This window comes from Oncorhynchus mykiss, chromosome 10, assembly GCF_057628025.1.
Source record: "Oncorhynchus mykiss isolate SJ-2025 chromosome 10, ASM5762802v1, whole genome shotgun sequence".
NCBI classification, from domain to species: Eukaryota; Metazoa; Chordata; class Actinopteri; order Salmoniformes; family Salmonidae; genus Oncorhynchus; species Oncorhynchus mykiss.
The window spans coordinates 15,513,055-15,536,163 of record NC_143031.1 but is presented as its reverse complement, the minus strand read 5'-3'; the positions used below and the strand labels follow the sequence as shown (position 1 = coordinate 15,536,163).

General features: G+C 46.2%; 1 protein-coding gene across 7 annotated transcripts in view; it reads right to left on the bottom strand.

Moving 5' to 3' along the window:
* LOC110534855 (protein Jade-1) overlaps window positions 1-23,109 on the bottom strand; it is a 287,817-nt gene that overhangs the window by 156,884 nt on the left and 107,824 nt on the right. For all 7 annotated transcript variants that reach the window (XM_036989745.2, XM_036989744.2, XM_090185916.1 and 4 more), the window contains 3 exons: window positions 11,242-11,423; window positions 4,031-4,242; window positions 2,828-2,995 (listed from right to left, as the gene is read on the bottom strand). In XM_036989745.2, coding sequence (XP_036845640.1) covers window positions 2,828-2,995; window positions 4,031-4,242; window positions 11,242-11,423 — 562 coding nt within the window. The remainder of the gene's footprint in view (window positions 1-2,827; window positions 2,996-4,030; window positions 4,243-11,241; window positions 11,424-23,109) is intronic.

Here is a 23,109-nt window from a genome sequence, read left to right as displayed (position 1 = left end):
TCTTACATAGGTATTCCTCTTGCCCAGATGGGTTAGGGCAGTGTACAGTGTGATGCCGTTTGTGTCGTCTATGGACCTATTGGGGCGGTAAGCAAATTGGAGTGGGTCTAGGGTGTCAGGTAGGGTGGAGGTGATATGGTCCTTGACTAGTCTCTCAAAGCACTTCATGATGACGGAAATGAGTGCTACGGGGTGGTAGTCGTTTAGCTCAGTTACCTTAGCACGTTGGCTACAGTGAAGGAGAGCCTGCAGGTTTTGGTGGCGGGCCGTGTCAGTGGCACTGTATTGTCCTCAAAACGGGCAAAAAAGTTGTTTTGTCTGTCTGGGAGCAAGGCATCGTGGTCCGCGACGGGGCTGGTTTATCTTTTGTAGTCCGTGATTGACTGTAGACACTGCCACATACATCTTGTGTCTGAGCCCTTGAATTGTGACTCCACTTTGTCTCTATACTGACGCTTAGCTTGTTTGATTGCCTTGCGGAGGGAATCGCTACACTGTTTGTATTTGGTCATGTTTCCAGTCACCTTGCCCTGATTAAAAACAGTGGTTCGCGCTTTCAGTTTTGCGCAAATGCTGCCATCAATCCACGGTTTCTGGTTGGGGAATGTTTTAATAGACACTGTGGGTACAACATCCCCGATGAACTTGCTAATAAACTCGCTCACTGAATCAGCGTATTCGTCAATGTTGTTGCTCGCCGCAATGCGGAACATATCCCAGTCCACGTGATCGAAACAATCTTGAAGCGTGGAATCCGATTGGTAGGACCAGCGTTGAACAGACCTGAGCACGGGTGCTTCCTGTTTTAGTTTCTGTCTATAGGCTGGGAGCAACAAAATTGAGTCGTGGTCAGCTTTTCCGAAAGGAGGGCGGGGGAGGGCCTTATATGTGTTGCGGATGTTAGAATAACATTGATCTAGGGTTTTCCCAGCCCTGGTAGCACAATCGATTCGCTGATAGAATTTGGGGAGGCTTGTTTTCAGATTAGCCTTGTTAAAATCCCGAGCTACAATGAATGCAGCCTCAGGATATGTGTTTTCCAGTTTACATAGGGTTGAATGAAATTCTTTCTGGGCCGTCGATGTGTCTGCTTGGGGGGGAATATACCCGACTGTGATTATGATCGAAGAGAATTATCTTGGTAGATCATGCGGTCGGCATTTGATTGTGAGGAATTCCAAGTCAGGTGAACAAAAGGACTTGAGTTCCTGTATGTTGTTATGATCACACCACGACTCATTAATCATAAGGCATACACCCCTGCCCTTCTTCTTACCAGAGAGATGCTTGTTTCTGTCAGCGCGATGCGTGAAGAAACCAGGTGGCTGTACCGACTCAGATAGTGTGTCTCGAGTGAGCCATGTTTCCGTGAAACAAAGACGTTACAGTCTCTGATGTCTCTCTGGAATGCTACCCTTGCTCTGATTTTGTCTACCTTGTTGTCAAGAGACTGGACATTGGCGTGTAGTATGCTCGGGAGCGGTGCGCGATGTGCCCGTTTTCGGAGCCTGACCAGAAGACCGCTCCGTCTGCCCCTTCTACGGCGCCGTTGTTTTGGATCGCCAGCTGTGATCCGATCCATTGTTCTGGGTGTTAGGCCAAACAGAGGATCCGCTTCGGGAAAGTCGTATTCCTGGTCGTAATGTTGGTGAGTTGACGTTGGTCTTATATCCAATAGTTCCTCCCGACTGTATGTAAATAAATTAAAATCGACTTCTATGGCAAGACTTGAAAACGGCTGTCTAGCAATGATCAACAACCAGCTTGACAGAGCTTAAAGCCAGACTCAGTAAGTGGAACAGACTACGTCAGTTTGTTTATATTAATGATTTGTTATGTTGGGGTGAAATAACAAAATCAATGGAAAGTGTTTGTGTCAGACGTACAAAAAAAGGGATCCTGACTGGCGCAGCGTTCTAAGGCACTGCGTCACAGTGCTAGAGGCGTCACTACAGACCCGGGTTCAATCCCGGGCTGTATCACAACCGGCCGTGATCGGGAGTCCCACAGGGAGGCGCACAATTGGCCCAGAGTCGTCCGGGTTAGGGGAGGGTTTGGCCGGGGTCGGCCGTCATTGTAAATAAGAATTTGTTCTTAACTGACCTGCCTAGTTAAATAAAGGTTAAATAAAAAATGTTAAATACTTTATTTTGCACTTCCGAGTCTTGCTTTGAGGTTTTTTCTTCAAGAACAATGTGCACATGTTGTGCAGAGCTCTTAGAGACTTATGCAGAAAGACTCACAGCTGTAATCGCTGCCAAAGGTGATTCTAAGATATATTGACTCAGGTGTGTCAGAAGTTTGGACAAACCTACTCATTCAAGGGTTTTTCTTTATTTTTTACTATTTTCTACATTGTAGAGTAATAGTGAAGACATCAAAACTATGAAATAACACATATAGAATCATGTAGTAACCAAAGAAAGTGTTAAACAAATCAAAATATTTATATTTGAGATTCTTCAAAGTAGCCACCCTTTGTCTTGATGACAGCTTTGCACATAAAGAAAAACCCTCGAATGAGTAGGTGTGTCCAAACTTTTGACTGGTACTGCATGTAAATGAGATATTTCTGTAATACATTTTCAATACATTTGCGAAAAATTCCCTTTGTAATTATGGGTTATGTGTGTAGATGGGTGAAAAAACAACATTTAATCCATTTTGAATTCAGGCTGTAACACAACAAAATGTGGAACAAGTCAAGGGGAATTAATACATGCAGTGCCTTCAGAAAGTATGTGTGCGTGCTTGAGTGTGAGTGCATGTGTATAATGTGTGTGTTTACATATTTGTGTGTGCATGTGTGTGTGTCCAGTGGGCTCACCTCGGGGATCCATAAGGCACAGCTGACATGGACCCACTTGGTTCCACTGCGGGTGGGCTTCAGGGCTCCGCCTCTCTTGGGGCACAGCAGGCATTTGGGTTGCACCCCTAGGGCACAGGTTCGGCACAGCCAGCTCCCCTGTGGGACCTTCAGGATCCCATAACACGCCTGGGGAGAGACAGAGGGTTGAGGGAGGAAAAGGAGAGAGGAGGAGGAGAAAGAGAGGGGGGAGGAGACAGAGGAGTAGAGGGAGAGGGCGGAGGAGAGGGAGGAGAGAGAGGAGACGAGAGAGGGGGACGAGACAGTAGAGAGGGGGAGGAGACAGGAGAAAGGGGATGGAGACAGGAGAAAGGGGGAGGAGACAGGAGAAAGGGGATGGAGACAGGAGAAAGGGGGAGGAGACAGGAAAAAGGGGGAGACATGCGAAAGGAGAAGGAGACATGCGAAAGGGGAGGAGACAGGAGAAAGGGGGAGGAGACAGGAGAAAGGGGGAGGAGACAGGAGAAAGGGGGAGGAGACAGTAGAAAGGGGGAGGAGACAGTAGAAAGGGGGAGGGGGGAGAAAGAGAAGAGGTGGGCAGGGGAAGGAAAAAGGGACGAGGAACTATTTTCAAACATTTCAAAACAGCGTTGAACAGAGGAGGTTGACAGAGTATGACTGCCAGAGAATTGTGAAACCAATTAACGCCATTACACCCAAAAAAAAAACAGCAGTCTGAAAAACTAAAACGAGGTTGATGGGTCGATTTCTTGGATGTATTTTTCTTACTGTTTATAATTGTCAAAAACTCAGAATAATATTTTAATTCCAATAACAGGGATATTTTTTATTTAACAAGTCAGTTAAGAACAAATTCTTATTTACAATGATGGCCTATTTTCTGTAAGATCTGACAGTTGAAGGAGGTAAGGAGTCAAAGGAAGAAGAGTATAGTGTCCAGTTTCTCCACGTAACTATAAACAATCCCCAATTAACACCTTAGTCCTTCTTGTCATGACCCCAAAGAACTACAAATCCTACCATCCCCAATCGCACCCTGATCCCAAACAAAACACCCTCAATACAACCAAAACAGACTTTCCCCTCTATTCACTTACACCCTCTTCCAACGAGAAGACACTGTTAACACCCCTAGAACATCTACTTGTCCCGTCCTCTTCACCCAGCAAAACATCCCACCTCCACCGCCACCCCTCCCTGTACCTGATGTACGCAGATGTTGCACTTGTCACAGAAGACCATCTCGTTGCCATCCTCTCCCTCTGGGGACCGGCACACGTCACACACCACATCCTCGTCGTACTCGATGCCCAGGCCCTCCTCCGTCTCGATGGCCTGCTGCATGTTCTCCTCACACTGGCTCTCCAGCTCCACCAGCACACGCTCCATGGTCAGCTCGTCCAGCTCCGGCAACGCTGAGGGAGAGAGGGAAGGAGAGAGAGGTGGGTCAGTGTCAGACACTGGGTTGGGACATGGGTCAGAGTCGGTCTATTATATGTTTGGGAAAGAAGGACGGAGAGTCTAGTTAAGAGTCACAGCTAGTCACATGGCTAGCTGTAACCCTTATCACCTATGGAAATCTATATCTGATTGACACGTGTCTTGCGCTGTGTCTCTTTCATTTCTCATTCGATTGCTGAACATTTTGTACTATTAAACCCTGGCAATAAATATATCTTGTACGTCCAATTGCCACAAACAAAAGCAACTGTCAATGTGTCAGAACAAGGCTGCAATCTGATCTTTTGCCACTTAACTTATCTTTTGACCAATCAGATCAAATGATTTGGCAATAAATTGGGCCAAAGATCCGAATTGGGCTGCCTGTGTAAATGAGCCAAAATCTTATAAGTACTGGTAAAAGGCCTGTCATGGATTATATTTAGTATATTTTTTGTACTTAATGATATCCGATCTTCAACCAAAATCTAATATTAGATAAAAGGAACCTAAGTTTTACAAACAACCAAAAAAATAGTCACTCATTTCACCCTGGACCCAAACTGTTACAGACCTATATCCATCCTGCCCTGCCTATCTAAGGTCTTCGAAAGCCAAGTCAACAAACAGGTCACTGAACATCTCGAATCCCACTGTACCTTCTCCGCTGTGCAATCTGGTTTCCGAGCCGGTCACGGGTGCACCTCAGCCACACTCAAGGTACTAAACGATATCATAACCGCCATCGATAAAAGACAGTACTGTGCAGCCGTCTTCATCGACCTTGCCAAGGCTTTCGACTCTGTCAATCACCATATTCTTATCGGCAGACTCAGTAGCCTCGGTTTTTCGGATGACTGCCTTGCCTGGTTCACCAATTACTTTGCAGACAGAGTTCAGTGTGTCAAATCGGAGGGCATGCTGTCCGGTCCTCTGGCAGTCTCTATGGGGGTGCCACAGGGTTCAATTCTCGGGCCGACTCTTTTCTCTGTATACATCAATGATGTTGCTCTTGCTGCGGGCGATTCCCTGATCCACCTCTACGCAGACGACACCATTCTATATACTTTCGGCCCGTCATTGGACACTGTGCTATCTAACCTCCAAACAAGCTTCAATGCCATACAACACTCCTTCCGTGGCCTCCGACTGCTCTTAAACGCTAGTAAAACCAAATGCATGCTTTTCAACCGATCGCTGCCTGCACCCGCATGCCCGCCTAGCATCACCACCCTGGATGGTTCCAACCTAGAATATGTGGACATCTATAAGTACCTAGGTGTCTGGCTAGACTGCAAACTCTCCTTCCAGACTCATATCAAACATCTCCAATCGAAAATCAAATCAAGAGTCGGCTTTCTATTCCGCAACAAAGCCTCCTTCACTCACGCCGCCAAGCTTACCCTAGTAAAACTGACTATCCTACCGATCCTCGACTTCGGCGATGTCATCTACAAAATGGCTTCCAACACTCTACTCAGCAAACTGGATGCAGTCTATCACAGTGCCATCCGTTTTGTCACTAAAGCACCTTATACCACCCACCACTGCGACTTGTATGCTCTAGTCGGCTGGCCCTCGCTACATATTCGTCGCCAGACCCACTGGCTCCAGGTCATCTACAAGTCCATGCTAGGTAAAGCTCCGCCTTATCTCAGTTCACTGGTCACAATGGCAACACCCATCCGTAGCACGCGCTCCAGCAGGTGTATCTCACTGATCATCCCTAAAGCCAACACCTCATTTGGCCACCTTTCGTTCCAGTACTCTGCTGCCTGTGACTGGAACGAATTGCAAAAATCGCTGAAGTTGGAGACTTTTATCTCCCTCGCCAACTTCAAACATCAGCTATCTGAGCAGCTAACCGATCGCTGCAGCTGTACATAGTCTATTGGTAAATAGCCCACCCATTTTCACCTACCTCATCCCCATACTGTTTTTATTTATTTATTTTTCTGCTCTTTTGCACACCAATATCTCTACCTGTACATGACCATCTGACCATTTATCACTCCAGTGTTAATCTGCAAAATTGTAATTATTCGCCTACCTCATGCCTTTTGCACACATTGTATATAGACTCCCCCTTTGTTTTCTACTGTGTTATTGACTTGTTAATTGTTTACTCCATGTGTAACTCTGTGTTGTCTGCTCATACTGCTATGCTTTATCTTGGCCAGGTCGCAGTTGCAAATGAGAACTTGTTCTCAACTAGCCTACCTGGTTAAATAAAGGTGAAATAAAATAAAATAAAATAAAATATTTAACAAAGTTATGCAATACCCAATTCCCCTGTGTGAAAAAGTAATTGCCCCCTTACACTCAATAACTGGTTGTGCCAGCTACAATGACTGCAACCAAATGCTTCCTGTAGTTGTGGATGATATCTAAGAAAGTCTCGAGGTTTGGCTCGCATGAGGTAGAGTATCTCATGATAAGCTGTAGACCACACTATCTACCTAGAGAGTATTCATCTGTATTTTTCATAGCTGTCTACATACCACCACAGACTGATGCTGGCACTAAGACCGCCCTGAATGAGCTGTATATCGCCATAAGCAAACAGGAAAACACTCACCCAGAGGAGGCGCTCCTAGTAGCCGGGGACTTTAATGCAGGGAAACTTAAATCCGTCTTATCAAATTTCTTTCAGCATGTTAAATGTGCAACCAGAGGGGAAAGAAACTCTGGACCACCTTTACTCCACACACAGAGATGCATACAAAGCTCTCCCTCGTGATCCATTTGTCAAATCTGACGATAATTTTATCCTCCTGATTCTGATGCCTGATATCCTAGCCATTTCTGAATCCTGGCTTAGGAAGGCCACCAAAAATCCCCAATTACAACATTTTCCGTCAAGACAGAACTGCTAAAGGGGGAGGAATTGCAATCTACTGTAGAGATAGCCTGCAGAGTTCTGTCATACTATCCAGGTCTATGCCCAAACAGTTTGAACTTCTACTTTTAAAGAACCATCTCTCCAGAAATAAGTCCCTCATTGTTGCCGCTTGTTATAAACCCCCCTCAGCTCCCAGCTGTGCCCTGGACACCATATGTGAATTGATTGCCAGAGTTCGCTAGGTGCTAGGTGACCAAAATTGGGATATGCTTAACACCCCGGCCATCCTACAATCTAAGCTGGATGCCCTTAATCTCAAACAAATGATAAAAAAACCTACCAGGTACAACCCCAAATCCGGAAACATGGGCACCCTCATAGATATCATCCTGACCAACTTGCCCTCTAAATACACCTCTGCTGTCCTCAGGATCTCAGCTATCACTGCCTCATTGCCTGCATCCGCTCTGGGTCCGCGGTCAAATGACCACCCCTCATCACTGTCAAACGCTCCCTAAAACACTTCAGCGAGCAGGCCTTTCTGATTGACCTGGCCCGGGTATCCTGGAAGGATATTGACCTCATCCTGTCAGTAGAGGATGCCTGGTTGTTCTTTAAGAACAGATATAACCCTCAATTCACTCCAGACTTGACTGCCCTTGACCAGCACAAAAACACCGTGTGGCGCACTGCACTAGCATCGAATAGTCCCTGCAATATGCAAATATTCAGGGAAGTAGTCAGGAACCAATACACACAGTCAGATAGGAAAGAAAAGGCTAGCTTTTTCAAGCAGAAATGTGCAACCTGCAGCACTAATTAAAAACGTTTTGGGACACTGTCCATGGAGAATAAGAGCACTAGGAAACACTGTTCCCACTGAAAAATACACGATAATTGAGATTTTCAATAAGCATTTCTCTACGGCTGCCCATGCTTTCCACCTGGCTACCCCAACCCCGGCCAACAGCTCTGCATCCCCTGCAGCAACTCACCCAAGCCCCCTCTGCTTCTCCTTCACCCAAATCCAGACAGCTGATGTTCTGAAAGAGCTGCAAAATCTGGATCCCTACAAATCAGCTAGGCTAGACAATCTGGACCCTCTCTTCCTAAAATTATCCGCCGCCATTGTTGCAACCCCTATTACTAGCCTGTTCAACCTCTCTTTCGTATCGTCTGAGATTCCTAAAGATTGGAAAGCGGCCGTGGTCATCACCCTCTTCAAAGGGGGAGACACTGCCCTGCCTTTCTAAAGTCTTTGAAAGCCAAGTGAACAAACAGATCACCGACCATTTCGAATCCCACCGTACCTTCTCCACTGTGTAATCTGGTTTCCGAGCTGGTCACGGGTGCACCTCAGTCACGCTCAAGGTCCTAAATGGTATCATAACCAGCATCGATAAAAGACAGTACTGTGCAGCCGTCTTCATCGACCTGGCCAAGGCGTTTGACTCTGTCAATCACCGTATTCTTATCGGCAGACTCAACTGCCCTGGTTTCTCTAATGACTGCCACGCCTAGTTCACCAACTACTTTTCTGATAGAGTTCAGTGTGTCAAATCGGAGGGCATGTTGTCCGGACCTCTGGCAGTCTCTATGAGGGTGCCACAGGGTTCAATTCTCGGGACAACTATTTTCTCTGTATATATCGCTCTTGCTACGGGTGATTCTTTGATCCACCTCTATGCAGACAACACCATTCTGTATACATCTGGCCCTTCTTCGGACACTGTGTTAACAAACCTCCAATGAGCATCAACGCGGCCTCCAACTGCTCTTAAATGCTAGTAAATCGCTGAACGCACCCGCCCGCCTGACTAGCATCACTACTCTGGACGGTTCTGACCTAGAATATGTGGACAACTATAAATACCTAGGTGTCTGGCTAGACTGTAAACTCTACTTCCAGACTCACGTTAAGCATCTCCAATCCAAAGTTAAATCTAGAATTGGCTTCCTATTTCGCAACAAAGCCTCCTTCACCATGCTGCCAAACATCCCCTCGTAAAACTGACCATCCTACCAATCCTTGACTTCGGCGATGTCATTTACAAATTAGCCTCCAACACTCTACTCAGCAAATTGGATGCAGTCTATCACAGTGCCATCCGTTTTGTCACCAAAGCCCCATATACTACCCACCACTGCGACTTGTATGCTCTCTTTGGCTGGTCCTCGCTACATATTCATCGCCAAACCCACTGGCTCCAGGTCATCTGTAAGTCTTTGCTAGGTATAGCTTCACCTTATCTCAGCTCACTGGTCACCATCGCACCACCCACCCATAGCACACGCTCCAGCAGGTATATTTCACTGGTCATCCCCAAAGCCAACACTTACTTTGGCCGCCTTTCATTCCAGTTCTCTGCTGCCAATGACTGGAACTAATTGCAAAAATCACTTAAGTTGGAGACTTATAGTTCCCTCACTAACTTTAAGCGTCAGCTGTCAGAGCAGCTTACCGATCGCTGCAGCTGAACACAGCCCCTCTATAAATAGCCCATCCAACCAACTACCTACCTCATCACCATATTTGTTGTTGTTTTTCTGCTCTTTTGCACACCAGTATTTCAACTTGCACATCCTCATCTGCACATATATCACTCCAGTGTTAATTCAATTACATCGCCACTATTGGCCTATTTATTGCCTTACCTCCTTACTTCATTTGCACACACTGAATACAGATTTTTCTATTGTGTTGTTGTTTTGCTTTGCTTTATCTTGGCCAGGTCGCAGTTGTAAAGGAGAACTTGTTCTCAACTCTCCTACCTGGTTAAATAAAGGTGTGAAAAAAACATCCAAAATCAAAAATATGCAAAAGTTCAGAAAATTAGAAAGGGGACAAATACTATTTCACAGCACTGTACATACGGTCTTCGGGGATTAAAGACGGATTGTTTTTTTTTTAAAGCAAACCAGTAGGAAGCTGAGTTTAGTTATCCGTTAACTTCTGAGCCTCTGACATTTGCATCTTGTAAATAGGGAGATGATAGAGGAACAAACATTTCAGTCGTAACATTTGCATGTACATGCATAACTGTGTCTGAGAGAATGAGAGCTAGAAGTAAATGGAGAGGGATGTTGGTAGAGGGAGAAAACATGAGAGAGATTGAAAGAAGGCATTCTCTTCATCTTTTCTATCTCAGCCTATCAGTGTTGCAATGTGACCTCATAACCCAGCAACAATCATGCAAGTGTTTGTTTAGTCTAGCCATTGGGGTTATGAGAAGCAACTAATTTCAGCTGGAACACACTGAACGTACATTGGGAGGGGGGGGCGATTTCATAATCTTTTAAAAAGCATAGTAAATAAACCCGGGCCTGAGGGATTTTGAAATGCAATTATTTTTCTAATCTATAAACGCAAGATCAGATTGTAAATAAAGTGGATCTGCGATGTGGAGAGACAGATCTTAAGGGTCAGCACTTGTCAGTAGTCTAGGCCAGATAGACAGAGAGTGGTTGGGTGACTGGCAGAGACCCAGGACGCAACAGTGGGAAGATCCCTCTGTGTGGACATAAAGAATAGAGGTGCACCCTTCTGACCCCCAAAACTGACGGCTGGATCATAGGTCAGACGTGTGGGGTCAATTAAACAGAGTTGTGGAGTAGTGAAGTTGGATTGAGGAATACTGTGTGTGTGAGCCTGCAGTTTAAAGTATTGATAAGGCAGAGTGACACATAGGAGTCAAGGTGGTAAAGTCATACTGTGGTAACATGGTCAGACTGTAATAACATTGTCATATAACAGCATGTAGAATGCTGATAGAAGGAGAGTAAACAAACCTAGGGGAAAGCATTTGTTACCTCAAGCAGGTGGCATAGGGATGAGTGAGTGAGTGAGTGAGTGAGTGAGTGAGTGAGTGAGTGAGTGAGTGAGTGTGAATAAACCAAGTTGTTTTAGTAGCTCTTGCATCATGTTCTAGCCTAAATGCTCAAATTAACAGACTTAACAAAACAAAAGGCTAATAAAGTCCTGTTGTTGATTTGAGGGTTGCATCTCAAATACAACTCTATTCCCCTATATAGTGCACAACCTTTTACTAGAACCCTATGAGCCCTGGTCAAAAGTAGTGCACTACAGAATAGGGAATAGGGTGTCATTTGGGACTCAGAAGAAGTCTCTTACCCAGTTCTCTGAACTCCAGGTTAACCAGCTCCAGCCAGGACACGTCTATGTCATCCAGGTCATAGCGGCTATGGGGCTCATTGGTGGTCTTCATGCCCCCCTGGCCCAGACCCAGGCCCAGCTCACACCCCCGGCCCTGCCCTGGCCAGTAGAATGGGATACGCCCCACCTCTGGTAGCATCCTGTCAACACAGAAAAACTAAGTATGTTTTTTTTTACTTTCATGAAGTGAAATATTTTACATTTAGTGAAACGTGTACAGTGAACAGTGAAAGGTGTACAGTAAGCAGTTAAACGTGTACATTAAGGATAGAAACATATGGTCAAACAGATGCTTGGACTTGTGAGTCATGGAGTCATGGATACATCATTAATCATCCTTCCTTTATTCAGGTACAGGCACAGACAGACATGATAAGCATCAGACAGCGAGAAACAGACCCCCGGTTACGACAGTCATCAGATGGTCATCACAGCAGCATCATCACAGTAAGTGTGTCATTCTGAGGAGCCATCATTGAAATAATCACTTGGGTGTCATTGAGACAGTGGCAACCTTCCTGACAGACCTAGACAGACAACCTTGATTGACCAGCACTAACAACCCTCCCTAGCCACAGGCCCTGGATGCGTCCCAAATGGCACCCTATTTTCTTGTAGTGCAATAATTTTGACCAGGTCCCTCTAGTCCAAAGTAGTGCACTATATAGAGAATAGGGTGCCAATTGGGATGCATACAGTGACACTCTGATGACCTGCCTACAGTAAACAACCCTGACGGACCAGCCCTAACAACCCGCCCTGTCCTCTGTCCAATGCACTGGCCCTGTGTTGTGTATGTCCAGACATGGGGATGTATTTGTAGTGCACAGGGAACCATGGGGGGAGAGAGAGAGAGTAGAACTGCAGTCATCATCACCTCCCTCCCGGCGCCTCAGGTCCTTCTCACTGTGGATTCAGGAAGACCCACTGGCAGGGGAGCCTGTAAAGATTTCTGTACAGATCTCTCCCCCCCCCCCACACACACACACACACACGTACGTTCCCAAACCAGCCCAAGGGGGTTTTCCAGTTCTATCAGTGTGCACACAAACACACACACTCTTTCATGCACGCCAAACACCTCGTCACCTCCTCCACCTGGTAATTAAATCATGACCTTTGAGTGAAAGGATGTGGTGTGATAATTGTACATTTAACATTTTAGTCATTTAGCAGATGCTCTTATCCAGAGTGACTAAAAGGAGCAATTTGAGTTAAGTGCCTTGCTCAAGGGCACAGCGATATTTCACCAAGTCGGCCCGGGGATTCAAACCAGCGACCTTTCGGATACTGGCCCAACGCTCTTAACCGCTATGCTTCCTGCCAGACTCTGCCTCTCTCTGTCTCTAATCTTAAATAGGTCATCAACCTCATCACCACAGCTCCTGCCTCACAGCGTCGAAGCCTGGGTAGTGTACTGGGTGTTTACACAGTCACACTGAGTTCCGAATGGCATCATATTCCCTATGAGCTCTGGTCAAAAGCAGTGCGCACTATCGGGAATAGGGTGCCATCTGGGACGCACGTACACTGTGCTCTCCACACTGCCTCCCCCTTCCCTGGCCGACACGTCTGATGTAAAACCATGCAAATAATGTAAGGCCTGAAAAATCCCCAGACAGATGCCTTCCTGCTGCCCCCCAGACTGACGCCTTCCTGCTGCCCCCCAGACTGACGCCTTACTGCTGCCTCCCAGACTGACGCCTTACTGCTGCCTCCCAGACTGACGCCTTACTGCTGCCTCCCAGACTGACGCCTTACTGCTGCCTCCCAGACTGACGCCTTACTGCTGCCTCCCAGACTGACGCCTTACTGCTGCCTCCCAGACTGACGCCTTACTGCTGCCTCCCAGACTGACGCCTTACTGCTGCCTCCCAGACTGACGCCTTACTGCTGCCTCCCAGACTGACGCCTTACTGCTGCCTCCCAGACTGACGCCTTACTGCTGCCTCCCAGACTGACGCCTTACTGCTGCCTCCCAGACTGACGCCTTACTGCTGCCTCCCAGACTGACGCCTTACTGCTGCCTCCCAGACTGACGCCTTACTGCTGCCTCCCAGACTGACGCCTTACTGCTGCCTCCCAGACTGACGCCTTACTGCTGCCTGCCAGACTGACGCCTTACTGCTGCCTCCCAGACTGACGCCTTACTGCTGCCTCCCAGACAGACGCCTTACTGCTGCCTCCCAGACAGATGCCTTACTGCTGCCCCCCAGACAGATGCCTTCCTGCTGCCCCCCAGACTGATGCCTTACTGCTGCCTCCCAGACTGATGCCTTACTGCTGCCTCCCAGACTGATGCCTTACTGCTGCCTCCCAGACTGATGCCTTACTGCTGCCTCCCAGACTGATGCCTTACTGCTGCCTCCCAGACTGATGCCTTACTGCTGACTCCCAGACTGATGCCTTACTGCTGACTCCCAGACTGATGCCTTACTGCTGCCTGCCAGACTGATGCCTTACTGCTGCCTGCCAGACTGATGCCTTACTGCTGCCTCCCAGACTGATGCCTTACTGCTGCCTCCCAGACAGATGCCTTACTGCTGCCTGCTAGCAGCCTGCTGCCTCCTTCCACTACCGCACACTCTGATCTTCATTGCTGTTTTTTCTAAGAACTGGCAACGATCAAATGTGGGTGGTTTACATTTGTGAGGGCACTCATTTCATACATTTTTATACAGTGTTGCTGTGCCCGATTTCGCTTGTTATCTTTTCATTAGATAAGCCCCTTCTACTGTCCGTCGCCCCCCCACCCTAGAATCACATCTCCAGGTAGGAAGCCGGCCAGCCTAAAGGTGTTCAAAGCTGGAAGGATTGTCTAAAGTGGTGACTGGAAACAGACTCGTAGTGGATCTTGCAGAGATGCAGGCAGAAGGTGACTATTCTGATGCTGCTTCATTTGTCTCTCTCACTAGCTGACTGTAGACGACGTGGAGTTTCTACGTCTGACTGTAGACGACGTGGAGTTTCTACGTCTGACTGTAGACGACGTGGAGTTTCTACGTCTGACTGTAGACGACGTGGAGTTTCTACGTCTGACTGTAGACGACGTGGAGTTTCTACGTCTGACTGTAGACGACGTGGAGTTTCTACGTCTGACTGTAGACGACGTGGAGTTTCTACGTCTGACTGTAGACGACGTGGAGTTTCTACGTCTGACTGTAGACGACGTGGAGTTTCTACGTCTGACTGTAGACGACGTGGAGTTTCTACGTCTGACTGTAGACGACGTGGAGTTTCTACGTCTGACTGTAGACGACGTGGAGTTTCTACGTCTGACTGTAGACGACGTGGAGTTTCTACGGCTGACTGTAGACGACGTGGAGTTTCTACGGCTGTCTGTAGACGACGTGGAGTTTCTACGGCTGACTGTAGACGACGTGGAGTTTCTATGGCTGACTGTAGACGACGTGGTATTTTTATGGCTGACTGTAGACGACTGGTGAAGGAAAACCATAGGGGTGAGGTGAAATAACAGTTCTCTCTGCCCAGAGTCACATGTCCTGAACACAAGCTACAGAACACAAGCTCCGTCAGCGGACTTGATGATGGAGTTGGAACTAAAGTTGAAGTCGGAAGTTTACATACACTTAGTTTGGAGTCATTAAAACTTGTTTTTAAACCCCTCCACAAATATCTTGTTCACAAACTATAGTTTTGGCAAGTCTGTTAGGACATCTACTTTGTGCATGACAAATAATTTTTCAAAAAATGGTTTACGGACAGATTATTTCACTTATAATTTACTGTATCACAATTCCAGTGGGTCAGAAGTTTACATACACTAAGTACACTGTGCCTTTAAAGACGTTGGAAAATTCCAGAAAATGATGTCACGGCTTTAGAAGCTTCTGATAGGCTAATTGACATCATTTGAGTCATTTGGAGGTGTACCTGTGGATGTATTTCAAGGCCTACCTACAAACTCAGTGCCTCTTTGCTTGACATCATGGGAAAATCAAAAGAAATCAGCCAAGAAACCACGCAGCCGTCATACCGCTCAGGAAGGAGACGCGTGCTGTCTCCTAGAGATGACCGTACTTTGGTGCGAAAAGTGCAAATCAATCCCAGAACAATAGCAAAGGACCTTGTGAAGATGCTGGAGGGAACAGGTACAAAAGTATCTATATCCACAGTAAAACGAGTCCTATATCGACATAACCTGAAAGGCACCTCAGCAAGGAAGAAGACACTGCTCCAAAACCGCCATAAAAAAGCCAGACTACGGTTTGCAACTGTACATGGGGACGAAGATTGTACTTTTTGGAGAAATGTCCTCTGGTCTGATGAAACAAGAACAGAACTGTTTGGCCATAATGACCATCGTTATGTTTGGAGGAAAAAGGGGGAGGCTTGCAAGCCGAAGAACACTATCCCAACCGTGAAGCATGGGGGTGGCAGCATCATGTTGTGGGGGTGCTTTGCTGCAGGAGGGACTGGTGCACTTCACAAAATAGATGGCATCATGGGGTAGGAAAATTATTATGTGGATATATTGAAGCAGCATCTCAAGACATCAGTCAGGAAGTTAAAGCTTGGTCGCAAATGGGTCTTCCAAATGAACAATGACCCCAAGCATACTTCCAGAGTTGTGGCAAAATGGCTTAAGGACAACAAAGTCAAGTTATTGGAATGGCCATTACAAATTCCTGACCTCAACCCTATAGACAATTTGTGGGCAGAACTGAAAAAGCATGTGCGAGCAAGGAGGCCTACAAACTTGACTCAGATACACCAGCTCTGTCAAGAGGAATGGGCCAAAATTCCCCCAACTTATTGTGGGAAGCTTGTGGAAGGCTACCCAAAATGTTTGACCCACATTAAACAATTTAAAGACAATTCTACCAAATACTAATTGAGTGTATGTAAACTTCTGACCCACTGGGAATGTGATGAAAGAAATAAAAGCTGGAATAAATCGCTCTACTATTATTCCGACATTTCATATTCTTAAAATAAAGTGATGATCCTAACTGACCTAAGACAGGGAATATTTACTAGGATTAAATGTCAGGAATTGTGAAAAACTTCCAACTTTAACTGTACAAATCAAATCAAAGTTTATTTGCCATGTGCGCCGAATACAACAGGTGAAAATGCTTACTTACAGCACCTTAGTGAAATGCTTACTTACAGGCTCTAACCAATAGTGTGGGGAAAAAAAGGTATGTGTGTGTGTGCGTGTGTGTGTGTGTGTGTGTGTGTGTGTGTGTGCGTGTGTGTGTGTGCGCGTGTGTGCGCGTGTGTGTGTAGGTAAGTAAAGAAATAAAACAACAGTAAAAAGATACAGACACCTGTTTGTCAGGCTTATTGAGGTAGTATGTACATGTAGGTATCGTTAAAGTGACTATGCATATATGATGAACAGAGAGTAGCAGAAGCGTAAAAAGAGGGATTGGCGGGTGGTGGGACACAATGCAGATAGCCGGTCAGCCAAAGTGCAGGAGCACTGGTTGGTCGGACCATTTAGGTAGTATGTACATGAATGTTTAGTTAAAGTGACTATGCATATAAGATCAACAGAGAGTAGCAGCAGCGTAAAAGAGGGGTTGGGGGGGCACAATGCTAATAGTCCGGGTAACCATTTGGTTAGATGTTCAGGAGTCTTATGGCTTGGGGGTAAAAACTGTTGAGAAGCCTTTTTGTCCTAGGCTTGGCACTCTGGTACTGCTTGCCATGCGGTAGTAGAGAGAACAGTCTATGACTGGGGTGGCTGGGATCTTTGACAAATTTTAGGGCCTTCCTCTGACACTGCCTGGTGTAGAGGTCCTGGATGGCAGGCAGCTTTGCCCCAGTGATGTACTGGGCCGTACGCACTCCCCTCTGAAGTGCCTTGCAGTTGGAGGCCGAGCAATTGCCGTACCAGGCAGTGATGCACTCGATGTTGCAGCTGTAGAACCTTATCAGGATCTCAGGACCCATGCCAAATCTTTTTAGTTTCCTGAGGGGGAATAGGCTTTGTCGTGCCCTCTTCACGACTGTCTTGGTGTGTTTGGACCAATCTAGTTTGTTGTTGATGTGGACACCAAGGAATTTGAAGCTCTCAACCTGCTCCACTACAGCCTCGTCGATGAGAATAGGGACGTGCTCGGTGCTCCATTTCCTGTGGTCCACAATCATTTCCTTAGTCTTGGTTACGTTGAGGGATAGGTTGTTATTCTGGCACCACCCGGCCAGGTCTCTGACCTCCTCCCTATAAGCTGTCTCGTCGTTGTCGGTGATCAGGCCTACCACTGTTTTGTCGTCAGCAAACTTAATGATGGTTTTGGAGTCGTGCCTGGCCGTGCAGTCGTGGTTGAACAGGGAGGACAGAAGGGGACTGAGCACGCACCCCTGGGGAGCTCCAGTGTTGAGGATCAGCGTGTCAGTTGTGTTGCTACCTACCCTCACCACCTGGGGGCGGCCTGTTAGGAAGTCCAGGATCCAGTTGCAGAGGGAGGTGTTTAGTCCCAGGATCCTTAGGTTGGTGATGAGCTTTGAGGGTACTATGGTGTTGAACGCTGAGCTGTAGTCAATGAACAGCATTCTCACATAGGTGCTCCTTTTGTCCAGGTGGGTTGCTACTAATACTCATAAACAATGAGGGAGGGAGTTCAAAGACCGAGAGAAAACAGAGGAGGGGGAAAGAGGGAGAGTTGGGCAGGAGGGCGAAGGTGGACCTTCCCACTTGGTCTTGTATCCCGTGTACAATGTATAAACAACCGTTTAGTCTATTCGCCAGATCAGGAGACACCACCTTGCGAAACACCTCCCAGTCCTCATTCCAGTACTCCACTTCTAAGGTTTGTTGTGTATATTCTTCTCCTTCGGCTAAGATGTGGCGCTTCACTCTACAGGCCGGGTAATCAAAAGCATATCCCCACAGTTGGCCATTAGACATAACCAATTGATGTGTCACTAGCTTTACGGACGATTTTTGGGGTTCTGTACAAATGTAGAAAATTATTTTTTGGAACATCATACACTACATGGCCAAAAGTATGTGCTCGTCCATCATCTCATTCCAAAATCATGGGTATTACTATAGAGTTGTTCTTCTCTTTGCTGCTATAACAGCCTCTACTCTTCTGGGAAGGCTTTCCACTAGATGTTGGAACATTGCTGCAGGGACTTCCATTCAGCAACATGAGCATTAGTGAGGTTGGGCACTGATGTTGGACGATTAGGCCTGGCTCGCAGTCGGCGTTCCAATTCATCCCACAGCTGTTCGATGGGGTTGAGGGCAGGGATCTGTGCAGGCCAGTCAAGTTCTTCCACACCGATCTCGACAAACCATTTCTGTATGGACCTCGCTTTGTGCACCGGGGAAATGTCATGCTGAAACAGGAAAGGGCCTTCCCTAAACTGTTGCCACAGAGTTGGAAGCAAAGAATTGTCTAGAATGTCATTGTATGCTGTAGCGTTAATATTTCCCTTCACTGGAACTAAGGGGCCTTGGTCCGAACTATGAAGAACAGCCCCAGACCATTATTCCTCCTCCACCAAACCTTACAGTTACCACTATTCATTGGGGCAGGTAGCGTTCTCCTGGCATCTGTCAAACCCAGATTCGTCCGCCGGACTGACAGATGTTGAAGCGTGATTCATCACTCCAGAGAACAGGTTTCCAATGTACGTTTCCACTGAGTCCAATAGCAGCAAGCTTTAGACCACTCCAGCCAACGCTTGGCATTGCGTATGGTGATCTTAGGCTTGTGTGCGGATGCTCAGACATGGATACCCATTTCGTGAAGCTCCAGACAAACAGTTCTGGTACTGACGTTTCTCCCAGTTTGGAACTCGGTAGTGAGTGTTGCAACCGAGGACAGACGATTTTTATCTGATTTTTACGTGACAGCACTCGGCAGTCACATTCTGTGAGCTTGTGTGACCTACCACATCACGACTGAGCCGTTGTTGCTCCTAGACGTTTCCACTTCACAATAACAGCACTTACAGTTGACCGGGGCAGCTCTAAGCAGAGCTGAAATTTGACGAACTGATTTGTTGGAAAGGTGGCATCCTAAAACGGTGGCACGTTGAAAGTCACTGAGCTCTTCAGTAAGGCCATTCTACTGCAAATGTTTGTCTATGGAGATTGCATGGCGGTGTGCTCGATTTTATACACTAGTCAGAAACGGAAATAGCCGAATCCTCTAATTTCACCTTGTGTCCTACTTCAGGTCATCATGTGCGTGTCAGTATGTAACAGTTTTTTTCCTGAGTTTTCTGTGCTTTTTGTCTTTTCTGTAGCACACCCGTAGTGTTCACATCACTTACTTTGTGGTTGTTACTAATACTCATAGTCAGGCAATTTCCAGCCTACACAGAAATGACTTTTTCCACAAAACTTGTTCAAACACAGGCCTCCAAGAACTACACAGCAGTTCTCACAAGTTAATTCTACAAGGTCAACAAGTTCAATCTTCAAACACAAGTTCACTACAAAATTTATCTGCGGAAATTACTTTTTACTTCAAAACATAATTTAAAAGTTCAAGAAGTTCACTGCACAGCAGTTCACCCCAAAAAATCACAAATTATACAATGATACGCTAATTATCCTAAGGAAATCCTGAAATGTCATTAAGAGGTCAACAAGAGGACAACTCAGAACCTTCAACCATCAATCAATTGAACTAATCAAATGAGTGAAAGCAGCCGTGTGCTCTATTCTCTCTGCTGAGAGAGCTGTAATAACTTATTTTGTTGTTTGTGCATTCCTCACATAATATGACTGGCTTCAGAGCTTTCCGAGGAAGCTTTGATCCTTATTTGCCGTTTGGAATATTTATTTGGAACGAGGGAGGGCTTCTGATTCTCAACTCCTCCATATTTTTCACAGTACACCCTTCCCTTCAGACCCCAAGGGGATGTGGTTTGGGGTTTTATTGCACACTGACTGGCCTTGGGGGATCTGTGGTGTGTGCATTTTGTGGCTACTGTACCGTCTGGATGAGGCTCAGAGAGAGAAAGAGAGCTACTGTGTGAAAGAGGGGCAGTGTGTTAGGAGTGTTAATGACTGAGAAGGTGGGAGGAAGAGTGAGAATCAGCAAGGGTCAGTGTGGAGAGAGAGAGACCCTACGGACCCTGGTCAAAAGTAGTGCACTACATAAGGAATAGGGTGACACTTGGGACTCAACCAAAAACACCACCCACAGGTTTGTCATCTTCCTGGATGATATGTTTTTCCCCGACACTTCTGATGTGAATGACATTTATCAGAGGGACATAAACAGCACAGTGCTTTATTCAACCCGGTGGGGGCACAGACAGACGGGGCCACCGGCAGGCAGGGGCACACAGAATCCTGTTTCATGTTCTGCTCTATCTGTTTTCACAGAGAAAGGACAAAACACTGACTAACTGGTAGGTGTTTGTTTGGTATTGCAAAAGTGGAGACAGTTTTCTTGCAAGGTTTCAGCTATGTGCTAACGAAGGTTGAGAGACTGAACAGTAACAGTAAGGTGAAACTTTGTAAGAAAACACTGTGGGTTTTCTCCTTCCCTGCTTTCGTTCGCCACTCGGGCTCCTGAGTTGCGCAGTGGTCTAGGGCACTGCATCTCAGTGCAGGAGGCGTCACTGCAGTACCTGGTTCGAATCCAGGCTGCATCACATACGGCTGTGATTGTGTTTCCCATAGGGCGGGGCACAATTGGCCCAGCGTCATCCGGGTTTGACCGGGGTGGGCCGTCATGGTAAATAAGAATTTGTTCTTAACTGACTTGCCTAGTTAAATAAAGGTTACATTATTTATTTTTTCATTGTCTCACAATCATTTCCCCCAATCCCCCCATCTCAAATCTCTTCATGCCTCATTGTCACTAGGTGCCGAAACTCCCTCTTGCCTCCCACACGTTTCAGTGACCCCTTTCTTCCCATGCACCTCATTCCCAATCTCTTGTGCCGACTCTGCCAGGCTGTGTGAGGGGTTCCACTGTGGCCACCCCTGCCCCTCATCCACAAACGACCCCATTCCCACCACCACCTACATCCACAGAGCAGCCAACCGGAACAATCAGGCCAGACTCCCGTGGGGCTTCCTACCCCGGATGTGCCAGGGGCACCCATATCTGGGACTGGCCTGTGTGTGTGTCTGTGTCAGACAGAAACCGATAGAGAACGATCTGATCAAAAAATATACTGACAGATACAAACTGACAGAAACTGAAAATGAGTGGGCTTTAAAGGGCAATTCCATCACTTTTCAACATATTTTTCTCCAGCATCATACCAGTGTCTACATGTGATCTGTGGTTAAAAATATAAGGTCCTAAAAATTGCTTCTCTGTGACATCACAGGGTAGGATTAAAAGTAAGGGGGAAAAGTTAGTTATTTTCAAAACCTGCAACAAGTTTCGAGCCAGAAGAAGGATATTTTCTTGCTCCACACGTCACCATGAATCTCATAGTGCTTGAAAATCACTGTTATTAAAATGTTTCAACTTTTGATGCTATGAAAGAAATAAAGCCTGCACACTCATAAGCTCCACCGTGTACCTTTTTTCACAAACAAACAAAGGTTTAGATCACACAAGGATCTTCGTCAGGTTAGGGCAGTCTATATACAGCATATATAAGCTGAAAGAGGCAACACAAAACATTTACACTTTTTGAATATTATAACTGTATAGCCATTCATATCAGGTAGACAAAACGTATGTGACAATACCCAACCGTGGTTGTCATTATAACAAATGAATCAGATGGCGTTCACAGGAAATGGCTATTGGGAAAGTCCTCATTAAGTCCATTTGGAGACATGGTTTCCAATGGGAATATCCAGTAGTATTCAGTTTGCAACAGAAGTCTATGGATGTGCGCTCCTCGCCTCGGTACTTTGACATGCTGGATACCCATGTACTTCAATGAGGAAACATTGTGTCTGGCAGTGATAAAGTTACTGTTTTTTTTTGGGGGGGGGGGGGGGGGGTTTGCTTTTGATGACATCATCGCATATAACTTTTTGACTTTCTATATTTGTTCTACAAAACTGAGAAATGCGTAGTTTTCACATTATGTAGACACTGGTATTGTGCTGGAGATTATGAAAATGAGATTGAAAAGCGGTGGAATTTCTCTTTAAGTAAAGAAAAGTCCCCAAGACAGATAAACAACACGTAGTTTGACGTGAGTCATAGCAACCCTCTCAGTCGACCGTTAGTCTATCTGATAGGAAATATTCCAGTAAAACAAATGATGAAAGACCTACGGGTCTGTCTCTAATGGCACCATATTCCCTACCTACACAGTGCACTAGTTTTGACTAGAGTGCATTGGGCTCTGGTAAAAAAGTAGTGCACTATGTAGGTAGAGAATAGGGTGCCATTTAGGATTCAGCCCAAGTTAAAATACTTGCTCTGATAACAGAATGACATCAGAGGGAGTCAAGTGGACCTTGAGTCATTTCAATATTTCTTAGAACAATCAGGAAATGTAAAAAATGACTCTTTGCACTTGAGATGTTAATGTTGGACATTCACTTTGAGTGAACAGACACAGAATGTATAACACAATAACTACTACAGTAGCCTAAACCTTTCAGAATGTGGGGCTTATTTCGTCGTCAAATGCATTTAAAAAATCGTCCAAAAGGCACTGGATAAAATCTGTCAGAAAGCTGCTTCTCTGCCCTAAGTCGTCAGGCACAGTGGATTAACCAGAGCCCTTATGTGTGCTGCCATTTTGTGATTCCTTCAGATGCCTATGAGGTCTGCCCAGGAACGCCAAGCGTGTTGTCATGGATATGGCTGAGCCTTAACAGCCATATTCCAGTGCCCCTTTACTACAAAGAATCAGTCTAGCCGGCTATGGTTTTAGTCTTACTGCGTTTACTACTATTATCCT